This window comes from Symsagittifera roscoffensis, chromosome 1, assembly GCF_963678635.1.
Source record: "Symsagittifera roscoffensis chromosome 1, txSymRosc1.1, whole genome shotgun sequence".
In the NCBI taxonomy this organism is placed as follows: Eukaryota; Metazoa; Xenacoelomorpha; order Acoela; family Convolutidae; genus Symsagittifera; species Symsagittifera roscoffensis.
The window spans coordinates 4803414-4820481 of record NC_087062.1 but is presented as its reverse complement, the minus strand read 5'-3'; the positions used below and the strand labels follow the sequence as shown (position 1 = coordinate 4820481).

Genomic DNA, 17068 nt, shown 5'->3' with positions numbered 1-17068 from the left:
CACTAATTTCTTTGATCTCATTGCTATTTGAGCACTTTTTCTAAACGAAATGTTTGCAGTTGCTCCCTCGGTCACCTCACAAACAAAATGAGTAATGTTGGGATTTCTAAGAACCAAATTTTGATGAGGCATTTCGATCATAGTTTCCATTGGGATGCTTCTAACTCTGTTCTTTTTGACACAAGTCACGTCAATTCGAGCTTCGTTGGTGCTGCTTTTAGTCGAATCCAAATATTTAGCCGAACCGCTTAGAGTTACAAAACCAAGAGCAATATCTAAGGCCCCGTTCGCATCCAGGTCACTGTTATTTCGCAGCTCTTCAACAGTTGACGAGACTTTCAGTTTGATATCATGAGCATCAGTAATAGTCTGCTGGCTTGTGATGTCTCCTTTGTTCCAGAGACTCAAACTCGAACAGAATTGACCTGTAAAGGCGTCAAACAAAGTACCTAGCTCTATTTGCTCACCCAATGCATGCCTTGTGATTGGCGCCTCATACGACATTTTGGAGACCGTTTTGATGACAGAGTAAATCAATTCTCCTAAACAATGAATTTATATTTACAATTAATACAAAACGCTTAGCAGTATAAGTCAGTTTGAGCCCTTGCAATTGCCAAAACTAGTTTTTAACAATAGCCAAAATGGTTAAAAACGATCTCCGTCATCAAAATAGGCTGCTTTCAGAAAACTAGTTTGGGTCCAATATGTTCACCTGAAAAGATTTTGCCCACAATCTGCTGTTATTTACCGTATCTATTCAGTTATCAAAATGCTGCTCAAGTTAGAAAACTTCAAACTACCTCAATAAGCGTTAAATTTGGTATTTGAAAAAAAATTTACATCCATGAAAAAAATGGGAAACAAAATAAAATTTTCAAAATTTAAACAAGTAAAACATAGCAGAGAAGACTTACCTGGTTATATTTAGCCGTTCAAACCAGTTGTTGAATTTTCTGTGTAATTTGTTTTTAGCTGTTTTCAATTGTAACCAAGAAGAAAATAATATGTTTGTTTTATTTGATTTGTATATTTATATGAAAAGTGCATCGAAGTTTGAACTTGCGTCACTATCGCAAATGATGCAAAAATAATTTTAGTTAAGACGCGTAACTTTCAAACCTGGTCGACTCTAATGTGCCAAACTTGCTTTGTTGAATTTTCTAATGTACCAAAGTTGCTTTTTTGCTAGAATCAGGTAAAATTAACATTTTAATGTGCTGTCCATTTTTAGCATTTTTTAAAATGCTGACGTCTTTTGAATCGGAAAATCGCGTGATTTTACTTGACGCATTCACGCGAAATAAAACCATGCTTGAATTTTCAACTGTTTCTGTAAATTTTATGCCGTTATGTTCATTTGTAATTTAAAAAAGAGTGTGTATACGCATTGGTCTACAAAAAAGAAAGTCAAAATTGTGCAATTTTTGGGTCTCATCCAAATATTTGATAATAACAATAGCCTTTAATTGTTCGAAACCCAAATAGACAGAAAAAATTTAATTATTCCGTTTGTTGAAAATGGTTCAAAAATTATCAATATCTTCTTTTTCATCTAATTTCCTAACTATTTATATAAGATCAAAACAGAACATGTCATTAAAAAGCCCGTTCAAAATTTTTTTACCAGTTTCTATTCATTACGATTGTGCATTTTGGGAATTGTAAGTGGACTCCGCAAGAAGCCAAAACAGAATTGTTGCGGAATCCGCAACATTGCTTTTTTGCTTTAATCTTCTTTGCTGTCTTGGATTCCACGAACAAAAAGCTAAAACACTGTAATGCTCAAAATCGCTCCAAAAAGAGGCACTTTTGCGGAACCTGCAACAAAACTTGTGGAGTCCGCAACAAAATTTGCGGAATCCGGAACAGTTTCTGGAATCCATAAACAATTAATAATATATATGTATTGTGAAATGAAGCTGTCGTGGAATCCTCAACTGTAAGTGAAATCCGCAGATTGTAAGCCGAATCCACAAATTTTAGGCGGATTCCGTAAATTGTAAAAAAAAATCCGCAAACTGTAAGCGGAATCCGCAAAATTTTGCAGAACCCTTTTACACCTGCCAAATCTGGATCAATTACTTATATTCGCTTGTTGCTGAATCCGTAGCAAAATTTATGTGCCGACAAAAATTTTACGTTTCTGGTATTTGTACGCGAAATCCACAAGAAATTTGTCAGTGGAAGCTAATACACTTTGAAGTATGTTTAGAGACTTCTCTCTGGAGTCCACGAAGATATAGACACAGAATTGTGAACCTATCCAGTTCACAGTTTGACCTCGTAATGTTCATACTGAAGTTACCAATCTTTTTATATATGATACTTTCGACTAATGTTATATGATACCTCACAAGAACTCTTTTTTGGTGACCAAAATTGGTAAAAACAACCAAATACCAAATGCTTTTACACAAAATGAAGACAATAGAGAAGATGAAGATTCGAAGCGACGCATGCACAAAATCACAGTTATAAGTAAAAATAGTTAATGAAACTAATGAAAATTACTTCTAGAAAAAACTGTCCAAAAATAGCGTAACTTGAATCAAAACTAAATTGCACGTAAATTCAGAGCGTCGACATCTCAATTGCGTTAAAAAAAAGTTTCGATAAAAAATCAAAAAGTGATTGCCGAAATCAGCCTAAATAATAACCAACCCAAGCATATCTATTTTTTTTTACTTTCCTAGAAACATGGAGCAAGAAAACAAAGTTCAAATATTTTATCAATCGCTGCTACTCTTTCAGAGTTATTTGCACATGTTTAGAAAAGCGAAATGGGAATTCATAAGGGTGTCCAGTGTGGTTAGCCTTATGATTTTTGTGTCACTCCACCCCCCCCCAGCCATCAATTTGTTCCCGAACAATAAAATAAGGGCAAAGCTCATTAGAACTAATTCAAAATCCAAATTCAAACTTGAAAAAATTGAAAAACAGATTGGCAAAAGCTCATCTTTACTTCAGCCTTTTTAAAGGAAGTAAAGCTGAAATTTTGCCAGCCCAGCTTTTTTCCACTTTTTCCGCCTTTGAACCTGAAGTTTGAGTTGGCTCTAATGAACGTTGGCCGTCTTTTCTAACCCGCGAACAAACTTAAAGCTGAAGTTTTTTCAGTCTAATTTTTTGCGCGCAGTGAAGTCTTCCTTTAGGATGCTCAAAACGCAAACAAGATGTGCACGGCGGGTATCTTGTGAGCCATTGCTTTTTATTGGTTTTATGTGACTAAAATTGTGTTTTTTCTGTATTGGTTTTTGAGGAAAACAAAGCAAAATTAAAATTCAATTTTCAGTAATCAAAATTATTTCTAATAAAAAAATTGAGGTATGTCAAAATTTATTTGGAAAAGTCAGAACTTTGCGCTGATATCAAAAAGTTTCATATAGGGTTTCCGATCAAGTTTCAACAGCCAATCACATAGATATCAGCCAAAAAGAATCAAGGTATCCAGGTAGTATCCTTCCCTTTGAATGGGCCAATTAAGATAATCCTGAATCCCATTGTTTAAATTTGAGTGAAATTTTTTAGCGGTCTTGAACGTTTTTAGCATGCGAACTTTGCAAAATTCTTGAAAATGAAGAAAACCATGCAAAAGCTGGCCAATACCAAAAGTTTCTATTGGTGGCTTTTGCTCCAATATAACTTAATTTGAGGGAGCGCGCGCCCAAAAACAATAACAAAAGTTTTTTGGTCAACTATCCTTTTAAAGTGCTCAAAACGTATTTTTAGTCGTTTTTTTTCCAAATAATTTTTTTAAGAAAAAAATTGCATCTATAATATTTAAGCTTCTTGAATTTTTTTCAAACTGTTGATTACACCTTTGAAAACATTGATTGTTATGCATTTGAGAATTTGACTTATTTATCATTCATCCTGAAGAAATTTTTTGGCAATCGTTCTCCAGAGTTTGATTTTGTGCGATCAATTCACTTAAGTTGTTGCTAAGGTCTCTTCCACCGGTCACCAACTTGTGATTCTTCCACCGATCACTAACCAGTGATTTGACCTCGACCTAATGACCTAACTTTTGTTCACTTGGGCCAACTGTTGAAAATGGCACGTGATACAATTTCCTTTTTACGATTACGGTTTCTTTTCATATGCAGCTTGCCAAAATTAATATAACACAAACTGAAGCTTTTTATTTCAACCTGCCTTATATTTTTCTCCTTCAATTTTTACTCGTGCAACTTCTTTCGATAATATAGGATAGGTATGAAAAGTTGGCATGTTAATAATTGGCATTAATAATTCACATTAGAAAACCGCTCGTTTCATCATAAAATTGATTTTTATCTGAGTTATACATTTTTGAATAGTTCACAAAACTGTTCAGATTCATGAAAATTTGTTCAAATTCCTCTATTCTGGAAATGCCAAAAACTTTTGTCTGATAGATGTCCAATTATGAGAAAATTGTTGACGACTAATCTGAAAGCCTAAGTTTAATTGAGTTATTTAAAGTTTTTTTCCGGTCCTTATTATCAAAGGAATAAAGTATGAAGACCAAATATTTTTGTCTTTGTCGGCTCTTCTCCACTCCACTCGTTTGAATTATAATTTTAAAAAAAAACTTTGCGTATTATAATTTAACGTATAAAACTTTGCATGTTATTATGATTATTATAAACACATTTGTTTATACTATTCAGCCTAACATCACCAATTCAGCCATAACAACACGTAAGACTACTGTGAAAAGGAAAAACTTGAAATGTGGCGATTGGAAAAGGGCCTTTCTGTCATGATCTAAATAATCAGCATGCAAGTTTTTGTAACAATCCGATAATATGGTTAAAATAATTACAAAAGTTTGCAAAATGTTTAATAGTGTAATAATGTAATGAAAATTGTATAACAAGCAACATAATATGCAAAATGCAGCAAGAAAACTAGTGTAATGTTCCTTCTCCAGATTTTTAGCAAGAATCTAGCAAAGTTTAAAGAGTTTTCCCCTTTTAGCCCCTGAAAATAGCCCCTCATAATAGCATAACATTACAATGTGTGGGCTATATTTTGTATTTTGACTTGAGGGGAAGCTTTAACAGAACAACCCAGGGCTCTTTTTCCTTTTCCCCCCACTTGCAAATTTTGTAAACATGTAAATTTGTTGACGACATTGTCCGATTGTTTTGAAAACTTACATACAGACTAATAAGGCCACGATAAATATATTTGGTCTTCATACTCAGCCTCGTAAAACCACTCGTTACACTAATATATTGAAGCTCGTGTGAGGTGGGGTGAAAAGGAAAAAGAGCCTAACCCAGCTCTTCTTCCGATCCCCCCCCCACCTCACACGAGCTTCAATATATTAGTGTAACGAGTGGTTTTACGAGGTTGAGTATGAAGACCAAATATGGTTGTCGTGACCTTATTAGTCTGTAAGTAAATTTTCATAACAATCAGACAATGTGGTCAAAAAAATTTTCTATGTACAAAATTGCAGGTGGGGGGAAAGGAAAAAGATTCAACAACCCTATTTGCATTCCAGGAACATTAGCTCAATTTAGTTTCAGTTAAACTGTATCTTATTGTTCGACTTACAGAAAAGTAGTTCAAATGCCATTGAAAAAATGAGGAACAAGCATACACCAAGCACGTGGCTTGTTAACTAACAATGATAACAAACTTACGCTTTTCCAAGAATCTCAACTATTTTCTACACTCGATTTGAATTATCGCCTTGTTGTTCAAACCTTCCTGTTCTGGTCTGGTCCTTATGTGGAAATACCGCGACTCCATCGAAAGCAATACAAAAGTAAACAATAACACCAACAACAACAACAACAACAGCAACAGCAGCAATCGAAACCCAAATGTTCGCAATGGCGTTATCAGCAGTGAAATCAAAAACAACAATGGCACTGCAAATAGTCAGTCGAATAAACCAGCTGAAAAAAGATCGTCTCAATTTACCGCCGCTACTTTTTCGTCCAGCGACACCGAGTTCTGGTTGAACCAGCAACGTGAAAAGAAATTCCAGAAAAACTCGTTCTCGTCGAAAGCCGGTAGAAGTAGCAAAAAAGGGTCTGAGTCATCAAACGATACTGCTTACTGGGTGAATCAGAAGCGAGACCAGAGAAAGCAGTCCAACCAGAGTTCGGTTGTGTTTGCTAACAAGAAGTCATCACTGCCGGTTGCCAAAGGCTTCAATGCCAACTCTTCAATCATTTCGAAGCAGCCGGACACTTCAACGCAAGCAGGTATGAGTGTATAAAGGGCTCTTGTTTTTTTTTCACTCCCTCTTCCGATTTTCAAGTTTTCGCATTTTTTCTTTTTTAAATGTTATTTTACAACTTAAAACTTTTGTTTGCAATTGTATGTTTGCTTACAATAATCATAATAATAAAACAGAATTTAGGGTAGCACCCAGGGGAGATATTCCCGAGTTCCAGTTTTCCAAAGTTCATTTGAATTTGTGTTGATTTCTGCAGTTGTGACAATTACATGTCTGACAAGATTCATTGCATAGTAACAACTTTAAAGTAGTTTTTCAAAGCTCAAATTGAAAGATGGGGCAGTGAAAAACAACCACCAGCGGATTTAAGATTTTGACCCCCTTTGAACTTTTAATTATAAAGTTGCCAATAAATTTGCCGATAAATCACTTTGCGTGTAAGAATTGTTGTAAAAATATGGGTCTCTTCACTTATCTCTCCTCACTTTTCAAGTTTCCTATTTGTAAAGTCGTTTCGCTGGTTACGCTTAAATACGCCTTCTTTCAATGTAAGGTGTCAATAACAAATGTGTTCACAGTTGTTAGTTTGTTCACCTGGCCAAATTTCTTTGCATTATGACAACGTTAAGAAAATCAAAATTGAAAATGAAAGGTTGGGGGCTCTTTTTCCTTTTTCCCCCACCTGCAAATTTTTACATGTAAATTTGTTGACCACATTGTCCGATTGTTATGAAAATTTACATACAGACTAATAAGGCCACGGCAAACATAGGTTGGGGAGTAGAAAAGAGCCAAATATGTTCACTTGTTTAAACTGAATCTTTTCGTGGCAAATTCCTGTAGGGATATTATGCAAAATAGGGTTTATGAAAAAAATGGCTCTTTTCCAGTTCCCCCCCCCCCCTTTGATTTTTTCTGAAATCCATTAGATGAAAGTCTATTTAAAATGGTTTTTGATGTTATAAATTGCAATAAAACGTGTCAGCGTGAACAGGTGAACAAATTTCTACAACATTTCTAGCATGCAAATTGCCGTGTGAACAACTTTGTTTGGTAATTTTCCGAGGGGGATGGGAAACTGGAAAAAAGCCAAAAAAATATTGGGATCGGGTTTTTTCTATAATTCTTTTTGTGACGCTTTGGGAAAAATTTTCGCTTTTTTTTTCAAAAAGTTTAGTTTTTCTCAAAAACAGACAGTGCTGATTTTCAAAAAAAGGATACCAATAGAAAATACGCTTAATCCCCTGTGTGCTTACGTAATTCTTTTTCTACCGTACCCCACTTTCTACAACCGTCAATAAAGTCTCTGGGGCGAATATTTGCCTCAAATTTTTAGATTTTTTTTTCATTTTCTCAAAAACTATGCTTCGAAATCTGAGAGACTTTAGATTCATCGGATAGAAAAGGCTGTGAGATGCTTCACAGCAGAAGCAGCTACGCCCAAAAACTTTTACACAAAAACGTATGGCCTTCAGAAATGTCCACTTTTTGATTTTTTTGACAAAAGCTCACTTGCGTTAGCGGCTGCGCTCAAAAATTTTCACAAACATTCAAAATTTTTAGAAAAATCAATTGTTAGATTAATTGACTGCTTTTGAAGTTCTTTGAATTTTGTCGAAAACTATACCCCCAAATTGAGATTTTGTGTTCAATCAAAAAAACATGTTGAATGAAACTCACCAGATTAAACAGCGACGTAAATTTTGTTTAAAAAATTATATCCTTTGGAAAAATCACTGTTTTGATTTCTTGTGCGTTTTTTGAATTTTTTAACTCCTCTCGAAAACCACTCAGCCGAAGCTGATATCAAGGGTTTAGTCGAGGCAACATGTTGTGAGAAGCCTCTGTAAATAAGAGACTGCGCTTCAAAATTTGCGGTCTTATTCTGATATCAATCTTAATCTTACTTTGACATTTCTTAGTCTCAATAGATCTAGTATATACTGGTATTCTTATGAGGTTAAAGGAGAGAAAGATGCAACTGATTTTTAAGCTGTATTATATTTTCTCTGTCTCAAACTATGAATATATCATAAGTTTTAGTACTGGATCGTGCTTGGTTAGTTCTTAACATTTTAAAGTGATAAATATCAAGTTATATAATAAATACTTCAAATCAGGGGTGGATCTAGGATTTTGTCGAGGGGGGACTGATTTTCAAAAAAAATCGAAAATTTTGTTGACCTTTTTTTAGGTCGACCAAATTGATTTTCAGAGCTCTCCCAAAGCCTTAAAAAGACTCTTTCTTGTTTAAATTTTCTGCAACGCAGCGAATTTTTAAAAAACAGGTCAAAAAAGGCGTTTTTAGGCACTTTTTGGAAAATTTCGACCAAAAAATTGGCGCGCGCTCCCCACTCAAATTTAGTATATATTGGCGCCCAAGGTGCCTTTAGAAATTTTTTACGGTCCGTCACCAAGTATGGATATCTCAAAATAGTAAAATGGGGTCCCTTTTGGTCGGTAGGGGGTCGAATCCCTGAGGGGGAGATAAAAAAAGGCATCCCCCTAAATCCGCCCTTGCTTTAAATAATTGTTTTCACCTGGTTCCAAAAACATTAAAATTTATGCTTGCTTTATTAAGATTCTGAATTATCGCCACAGTTAGAAATCAACCCTGAGTAAAACAAGAGTAGAAACTGCATCGTTTTTATTATTTCAGCCCTAAGAGTTCAATGTCATATTGCTCTGACTAGCAGGCCGAAGGGTCAGTAAACCAAAGATAGGATACTTTTTAAAACCACCCAAAAAAAATAGTATAGCGTTGCAACTTAACAACTGTTGATATACAACTTTTAGGTAGTATTGATACAAAATTGGTTTTTTATATACCGGTTAGCAAGCAGATATGGCAGTTTTTGAAAATTGGCCAGTGAAGACAGTTGTCATACATCTAGACTGGTAACTCTTTGAAAATTCCTTTGTTAAATAGTTTTCCTTAAATAGTTTTCACAAATTAGGCACATCTAAGCAATCAATTATGATCATTTTGTTATTCAACAAATGGTAAAAAATGACTATATTACATCTAAGTATAAATTCAAAAACTTGCTTATGCTGGTGTATCTTTAACCGACTGATCATGCATAGCCATTTATTATGCAAAAATGTCAGCGGCGATTTGATCACTCTCAAAAATCATTCCAAATAGAAGTGAGGCAATCTAATTGATCTAATTTATGTGATATTGAATGCAAAACAGCACATCTTAATTGGCGGTGCGTATGAAAAAAGATTTTGAAGTTTATCTTCTTTTTCTTCAAAAACTCCAGCGGGCACATCGAAAGGCAGTCGGAACATTCAGGGCTTTGCCTTGAAACAAGCTCTCTTGTTGACCTGAATTCAAAACAAAGGGGTGCAATATTTGTGTTTGATGAGATTTTTTCTTCGAAGGTGTTTTGACTTTTAATTTAACCATTTTTGGAGGGATTTAAAAGGATGTTGGAGGGTGGCGTTTAAAAAAGATAAAGAAGGCTGAAAATAATAGAACTGCAACTGCTTTGAAGGATCCTAAAAGTTCACAAGTTTTGGGACTGCTCAGCTTCCCCGAGCTCAAATAGTCAAATGTAAAAAAAACGTTTCGCCTGCAATCTTTTTTAATAATATTTTGGGTGTTTGAAAGTTGCCAAAATTGTAATATTCTGACAAATTTGTGTGCTTAGACGACTTTATATATGATGCTGAGAGCGTTATTCAAATCAATCTGCTCGCGGGATTGTTTCGCCTTCCAACTGATTCCTAAATTGATTGACGTAAAATAATTGGTCATACTATTATTTCCACAGAAGAACCAGTTTAACAATTTAGTTTTTTTTGTTTTTAGGGCAAAAATGAATACAGTTGAATGAATACGATGAGCTGTCAATTTGCTGACAAAACCGCCCAACAATCAAACCCTTTCATAAACAAAACGAGTATTTCTTTATTCAACTTTTTCTCAAGAAAGATATTGAAAATAGACGAAAAAGTTGGTTCTTCCGGATAACGAAGGCGAAACAGAATTTTCCATCTGGTCATGTGTATCTTTAAAAAAATATATAAAAATGTTAGCATTAAAAAAATCGTATGTTTTTCAGAAAGATATCATAATAAAGCTTTTTTGAGCGTGATTCGTGCTCTATCAAAAGTTTTCCTTGTTTCTTGAAATTACGGCTCAAAGTTTGTGGGTTTAGTGTCAATCAAAGCAAAAGTTGGCAAATTTGATTTTGACACGTTGCAGTTTTGTGTAAAATCAACAAAATTTCAAGTTGCTGAGGTGTTTCTGTTGATCAAGAATTAAACGCTACCCGGTTTGAGTACATTTATTTTTAACAATGCGTAAAATGATTCAAATCTAAAATGCAAGTTCAAGACATCAGAAAATTACTTCACGCCGAAATAGATCTAATGTAAACCGAGAAGCTTTCTAAACAGCTCCAACATAATCATCAAATCTTTTTAATTTCCAGCATCAAGTTATCAATAAGCCAACCCATTAAGCTAAAATGTTAAGCCAATCCTTTCCAAAATTTTGTTCAGACTCAGACAGAAAACTTTTTTTTTATGTTTCATTTCATTTAGGTTCCGAATCTTCAAGCGGTGACACCGATTACTGGCTGCACCAACTGGACCAGAAAAGAGCCACACAAAAATCCACAAATGCAGAGCCGGAAGTCAAAGTGTACAGCATGTATGGACTCCAGGGTCAATTAGTGTCCACTTATGGGGCCACGATCGACCCGACAACAACGGGCTCTAGTAAGTCATCATCCGGGGCGACGACAAACACGACTGAATTTTGGGCAACAGCGAACGAACGAACTAAAAGTAAATTTGAAAAGGATTCGGCAGTTCCGATCAATATCTCGGACGCGGCTGAAAGTCGGACAGTTACGGCGCCAACTAGTCCTCCGCCTGCTCAGCAAATCAATCCAAAACAGGGTCGGAATGTCGGAAACCTTAAGTTATAATAACAGTTATTACTCTTAGATAGGTTGAATCAATTTCGTAGTTATCAGCTTCATCAAACAAAACTTTTTTTAGATTTTTTTTCTGTAGAATCCTTTCATTTTGTGGTAGAATCAAAATTTCTCAACACTTATAGAGAACACCAGTAAAGAACACCAATAAAATGGAAAAAAGCTATCGAAATGTATATAATATACACTTTGTTCTGACTCTGTTTTTGTTTACAAATTAGACATTTTGTTTGTTGAATACAACAAGAAAAAACTAGACGATGACATACACTACGACAAGATTCACTGGTGCGAGTCAGACAACGATTCAACGTCCACCACGACTCCGGTCGGTATCTCCGGACTTCAAAGCGCCGACGGGAGCAGCAGTCGGATGCTGGATAGCGACAGTAGGAATAAGTCCAGGGTCAACAGCTGGGCGCCTCCGGACTTCCCGCCGCTCGCTGGTGGTTCACATGAGTATTCAGAGGTGAATAACAAGAATCGACTTGGGAAGAGTTCGAAGGGAGCTCCGATTCCAGAAATGCGAGAGAGGGAAGAACATTACCTGAACGTGAGTATGCAAATAAAAAAAAATAAAAAAAGAATGTCATTCTCGCAATCTAAAATCTAACTTTACAAAATTTTTTAAAAACTCCGAAGAAACTTCAGCTTCAAATGGACAAAAGTGTAGTTTCTGATAGCTTTCAATAAAAAAGCTACCTACAAATTTTTATTTAAATTTCATAATTTTTTTTGAAAATTTTGAAAAACAGGCAATAAATCTGAGGTTGTAATTTTAATTGAAAAGGTTGCCAAGAAGCTAAAAGTTAAAATAAAGAAATGTAACTCCAGGAAACAATATATAATACCTAAATAATAGTTTCCGTCATTCCTCTAACTGCATAAGTGCAAACAGCCGAAGTTCCAGTTGACAGAGCAAAACTGACAGCTTCAAATGTTAAAACTCACACAGTCCAAGATTTGCCCATGATCGACGAACGAGTATCCGAGCTCCACGACAACGCCACCTCTCAAGCGAGTCCAAGCCCGAAACCATCCAGCGAAACTCGCGAAAACAGTTACGAAATGGGCCCTAGTGATCCAGGAGCGACTGTGACGATAAGCTTCGCCGACGAGAAAAGTGCCAGCGTTCCGAGCGAATTAACGACAGGAAATGATTACGTAACATGTGTTCCAGAACAGCCCTCGGGCTCAAGTCAAGAAGCGTCGTATTATTCGGCTAAGAGCACTGAATACTTAAATCGGACGGATGCACGTGACTTGATCAGCCAACCACAGGGAACTGTGGAGATTCTAACTGCATCTAGTACCACTGAAGGAGCGATCATTCTGGGTAAAAATTAGAAATGCTGTTCTTTTTTGTAACGGTAGTCATCACGAATTAGCTATAAATGCGATTTTTTTTTTAAAAAAAAGAGAGAAAAAATGTATTTTCCTGACGCGTAAAAAAGTTAGCGTTCAAAAACTACTATCAATGAAATATGAGTTTGGGTCAATTAAGATCCAAAAATTCCCCCGTCCACCCGCTCAGTAGCTGATTTATGAGGGATGGCGGGGACACCCTTTCCGCACGGATTCGACCCCCCGACCCCCCGCGGCCCAGAAAAATTGTTCAAAATAGGGCCTTAATTAGGAATTGCGAGAATTCGGAAAATTAATTTGGTTGATTGTTGATTTAAAAAAAAAGACAGCAAAAATTTAATTTTTTTTTTCAAATCCGCTCTCCCCTAGAAAAAATCTTAGATCCGCTCCGCCCGCCCCCCCCTCCCCTGTTATTAGTTTTCGACATCTATATATTGACAATCAATTGTCAAAATTTTCTAAATGTGCACCAATTTCGTGTTTTTTGGCTCAAAACCAGCCAGTTTTAAAACAGTATTTCACATAAAATCTATCTGAATTGGTTGTAAGTTTTCTTTGATCTTTTTGATGACGGACAACAAACAACAATTTCTTGATCATTTGAAAAATTGCATTTTTAATATTTTTGCCGAAGGAAAATTGTAAAATAAGCGGAAATCAGGTGAGGTTCCCCATAAAATTTAGCCTTGAAAAATTGCTAACCCAATCTTAGGATAACTTTCACGTATAATTCCGTGTTATTTCTTTGCAAATTAATTAGCTATTATTTATCGAAAAACTTTGATCAATTAGAGATTTTTCATTGATACTCTACCAGTTGAAACGTTTTCAAAATCTGAGCTAATTACTGATAAAAATTGCTAAGTTTTTGCCGGAAAAAAAAGTTTTTCGTCACAAGTTGTGGCAAATTACTCGTAAAATAAACATTCAGGATCCATAAAGACATGCGGTTGGTATTTTTTTGTACACAAAAATTTATGCCCCGTGGAAGTGTTTCTCCACTTCGGTGGAAGTGTTTCTCCAAATATTTTGGAGCGAAGTAAAAGATTTCAAGGCCGATTTTTTGTTCAGATCGTTTTCTCACGCCTTTTGATTAAATTTTACACAGTAAGTGCTGCAACTTTGGGTAGGAGTGGAAAGCTGAAAAGGGTCTAGAAAACGGTTACAACTTTTTTCATCTGTTTTTAGTGAACTTTTGTAATTTACAAAAAAAAAACAAGTAATTTCCATTTCTTTTAAAATATATTTATTTGGATAAAAACGCAATGTTGCGCTAAAAATTATAATCAAATATGTTCATAATAGTTAGGTTACTTGTTATTAGTATTAGTTTGAGCAATTCAAACTTATACTAATAACGATAAAGTACTTTTAAACATAATTCTTATAGAAATTTCATAATAGTATGTAATATGTTTTCTGATAATAGCAGTTGAAATATCAGTTTTTAACAACCTCGCCAAGGTATGGGCCATTTTATGATTATTTTCCAAACATTACTGAGTTACTTTTTCATTTTCTGTTGACAATAAGAATTTGGTTTCTCAAAATTGAGGGGGTTGGTGGGCTTGTAAAGAAAAAAAACTGGAAAGGATATCATAAATTTGTGATCAGTTATAATGTTTTTGTTACAACGCTAATTTAATTTTTCAAATTCGATATTTAAATTGGGCTTTTTCCGTTCACTCAAACTCCATTTTTTTTCTACGTGTACTTATGGCTAAACTCACAAAATCATGATATACGCTATGGACAACAACTCTGTTCAGAATTTGTAGTTTGTTCACTATGCCAAACTCAATGTTACTCAATCTTGTGATACCGTTTAATCAGTTTCTTGAAATTTAAAATTAAATAAATTCCTGTTTTACAATAACTGCACCCACATTTTAATTTCAAATTTCGAAATACCGAAGAGAAATTTTTGGCTTGTTTTTCCAGTTCTCCTAGCTAAAATTTTCTGAAAGCCAATTTACAAAAGCCTATTTAAAATGAACTTTCATGTTCTTAACTGCAAGAAAAACGTGTAATTTTGGGCAAACTGAAAAATTTCCTGAACATTTCTTGCATGCAAATTAAAGTATGAACAATTTCTAAAGATTTTATGTGATTAACTTACAAAGGATTAGGAAACTGACGAACAGCCGCATTGTCATAATGTAATAAGAACTAATTAGCCGGAACAAACCAATTACTCTGAACATGTTTTTTCTAAGTTTTTTATCAAAACAACACGTATTTAACTGTAATAACTCTTAAAGAAGTTCAAAACTGGAACACGTTTTTGTGCGGATGAGGTTGAGGGGCGGGGGGAGTGACTTAATGGCTTTTTTCCACTGACTAACCAATTTTCAAAAACAAATTTATAGTTACATGTTATTATGTTTAAAAGCATTTTTTACGATATAATCAAAGAAGAGCAAATCGGGGCTTTTTTTCCAGTTTCCCAGCCTCGTAAAGTTAAAATATAAGGCTGTTCAAAAATTGTTCAAACGGTAATTTGCATCTAGGAAGTCTTGTAACAATTTGTTCATTTTTCACGCTGACACATTTCGGCTCTTTTTCATTTCCCCCCCCACCTCACATAAGCATCAATTTTATGGTCTAACTGTTGGATACAAGGTTAAATATGATGACTAAATATGTTTGCCATGGCCTTATAAGTCCACATACAAAGTTTTCATGGCTCAATGAGTGATTTTACAATGTAAGGTATGAAGAACATATGTGTTCACAATAATTAGTTTGTTCACCATGCAAAATTTTGTTAGACTATGGCAACGTAAAATTAGTTATTCAAAACGGAAATTCAAATGTGGGAGGAAAGTGAAAAAAAACAAAAGGTGAACAAAAAATTACTATAGAAAATTCTGAGGTGGGATACAAGGGAAAAGAGCCCACATTTTATTGAAGTTTAGAACATGAAAACTAAATTTAAATAGACTTTTGTCAAAAGAATTTCAGAAAAACATCAAAAATCGGAGCCCAAATCTTTTCGCACTATTTAAGTTCTTTGCCATGCAATTTTTTTACGTTAGGACAATCTTAAAATATTTTTAACAGCTGGAATTTGTATGTAGGCACGGGGGAGTGGAGTTGAAAAGAGTCAAGCCAACCTGATAAATCAGTTTTTTTGGCGCGTAATAGCTCATTCTGGCTTTTTTGCGCTTTTTTCTAAATCAATTTAAATACGGTTTGCTAATTTGATGTAAGCAGAAACATTAATAAAAAAGTTCTAGCTCACAATTTCCATAGGTTCCATGACAATCGTTTTTCCCATAGACTCCTTGTATGTTAAAGTATGACAAGTACTCTAGTTCATAGACAAAATTCCGACTGTCTATGGATCATACGCAAAAAGAACCTAAAATATGAGTGTTATGTGTACCGTGTATAGGAAAAAGGCACGTGCTAAAAAATAAAATGGACAAAATTGCTCCATTTTTGACCTAAAATATCAAAACCAAACAAAAAACTTTCACGATGAAACCAAACATATTAGAAAAAGTTATTTTCAAAGTTGTCCAAGTTTCATAAACTAATGAAAGGATGAATATTACGTGTACAGCATTTCTGAAATTGGCTCTGTTTATTAAATGGGTTGTGCAGACTACGCCGCTAGATACGAGATGCACGAAATAGACACTCCGACGCACAACGACGACGAAGAGAGAGGTCGGAGATTCAACGAACACGTGTTGGATGTGGACCACTCGCCTACTTTAGACGGCGAGGAACAATTCAGAGTGAGCTGCCTTTATATATTTTTTCCAGTTTTAGATGGACGCTCAATTTAAAAAAGAAACCTCAGAATTCAAGGCTCAATCTCCTAATAGCCACCCCCTTTAAGAATAGACGTCCCAAAAAACAAAAAACTTATGAAGCGGGGGCTACTATAACGGGGGGTTTATAAGATAAAAGGGCTCTTTTCCACCCCCCCCCCCCACATTTCAAATTTTCATAGTTGTTTTATTGATATCATATCAGATGCGTGATGTTTGATGTAAAGTAGGAAGGACTTATAATCAGTAAATTTGTTATTTTGTTGGTTTGTTCAATATGCGTTAAGTGTCATTGCATGATGACAATGTTGAAATAGTTTTTCAAACTCAAGTTTCAAAATATGGGGGGGGGGGGGGTGACTAAAAGAGCTCTGTATTTTACGTTCTTTAATGATAAACCTAAGGATTCACGGATCATTTCCTTACAAAACCCCAGAAAAATGTCGTCCAAAATATAAACTTCTGGGATGGGTATAAACTATGAAAGTTATAAATAGTAAAGAGGAGTAGAAAATATCCCACATAAAAGTTAGTTTGGAGCGGAAAGCAAATGAAAAACTTAAAGCATGTTTTCAGGAGTCTGTGTACAAAGCAGCTTACCTACCCACATCTTCAATCTACCGGAATTTGAACACAATTTACGAGCACTCTGTCGAGACAACAGACCCCCCGACTACTATAGCCGCCCACTCGATGCGACTAAAAGCCTCGAAGGGGGAGGGGCTTCGGTCCGATGAGTCCCAACTTCAAAGCAACCGTAGTTACACCCCCTTCGAGCCCCAGAT

The 17068-nt window shown here is 35.2% G+C and overlaps 2 protein-coding genes across 2 annotated transcripts in view; one reads left to right on the top strand and one right to left on the bottom strand.

The window, feature by feature from the left end:
• Positions 1–5722: 5722 nt before the first annotated feature.
• LOC134842695 (myosin-G heavy chain-like) lies at positions 5723–16600 on the top strand. The gene is made up of 6 exons (XM_063859181.1): positions 5723–6206; positions 10739–11098; positions 11358–11693; positions 12035–12472; positions 16111–16247; positions 16571–16600. Exons 1-6 carry the CDS (start codon positions 5723–5725, stop codon positions 16598–16600), a joined length of 1785 nt encoding a protein of 594 aa, XP_063715251.1.
• Positions 16601–16982: 382 nt separating this feature from the next.
• The window catches only part of LOC134842613 (myosin-G heavy chain-like), a 17066-nt gene continuing 16980 nt past the window's right edge, over positions 16983–17068 (bottom strand). The window contains exon 7 of the mRNA XM_063859071.1: positions 16983–17053. Coding sequence (XP_063715141.1) covers positions 16983–17053 — 71 coding nt within the window. The remainder of the gene's footprint in view (positions 17054–17068) is intronic.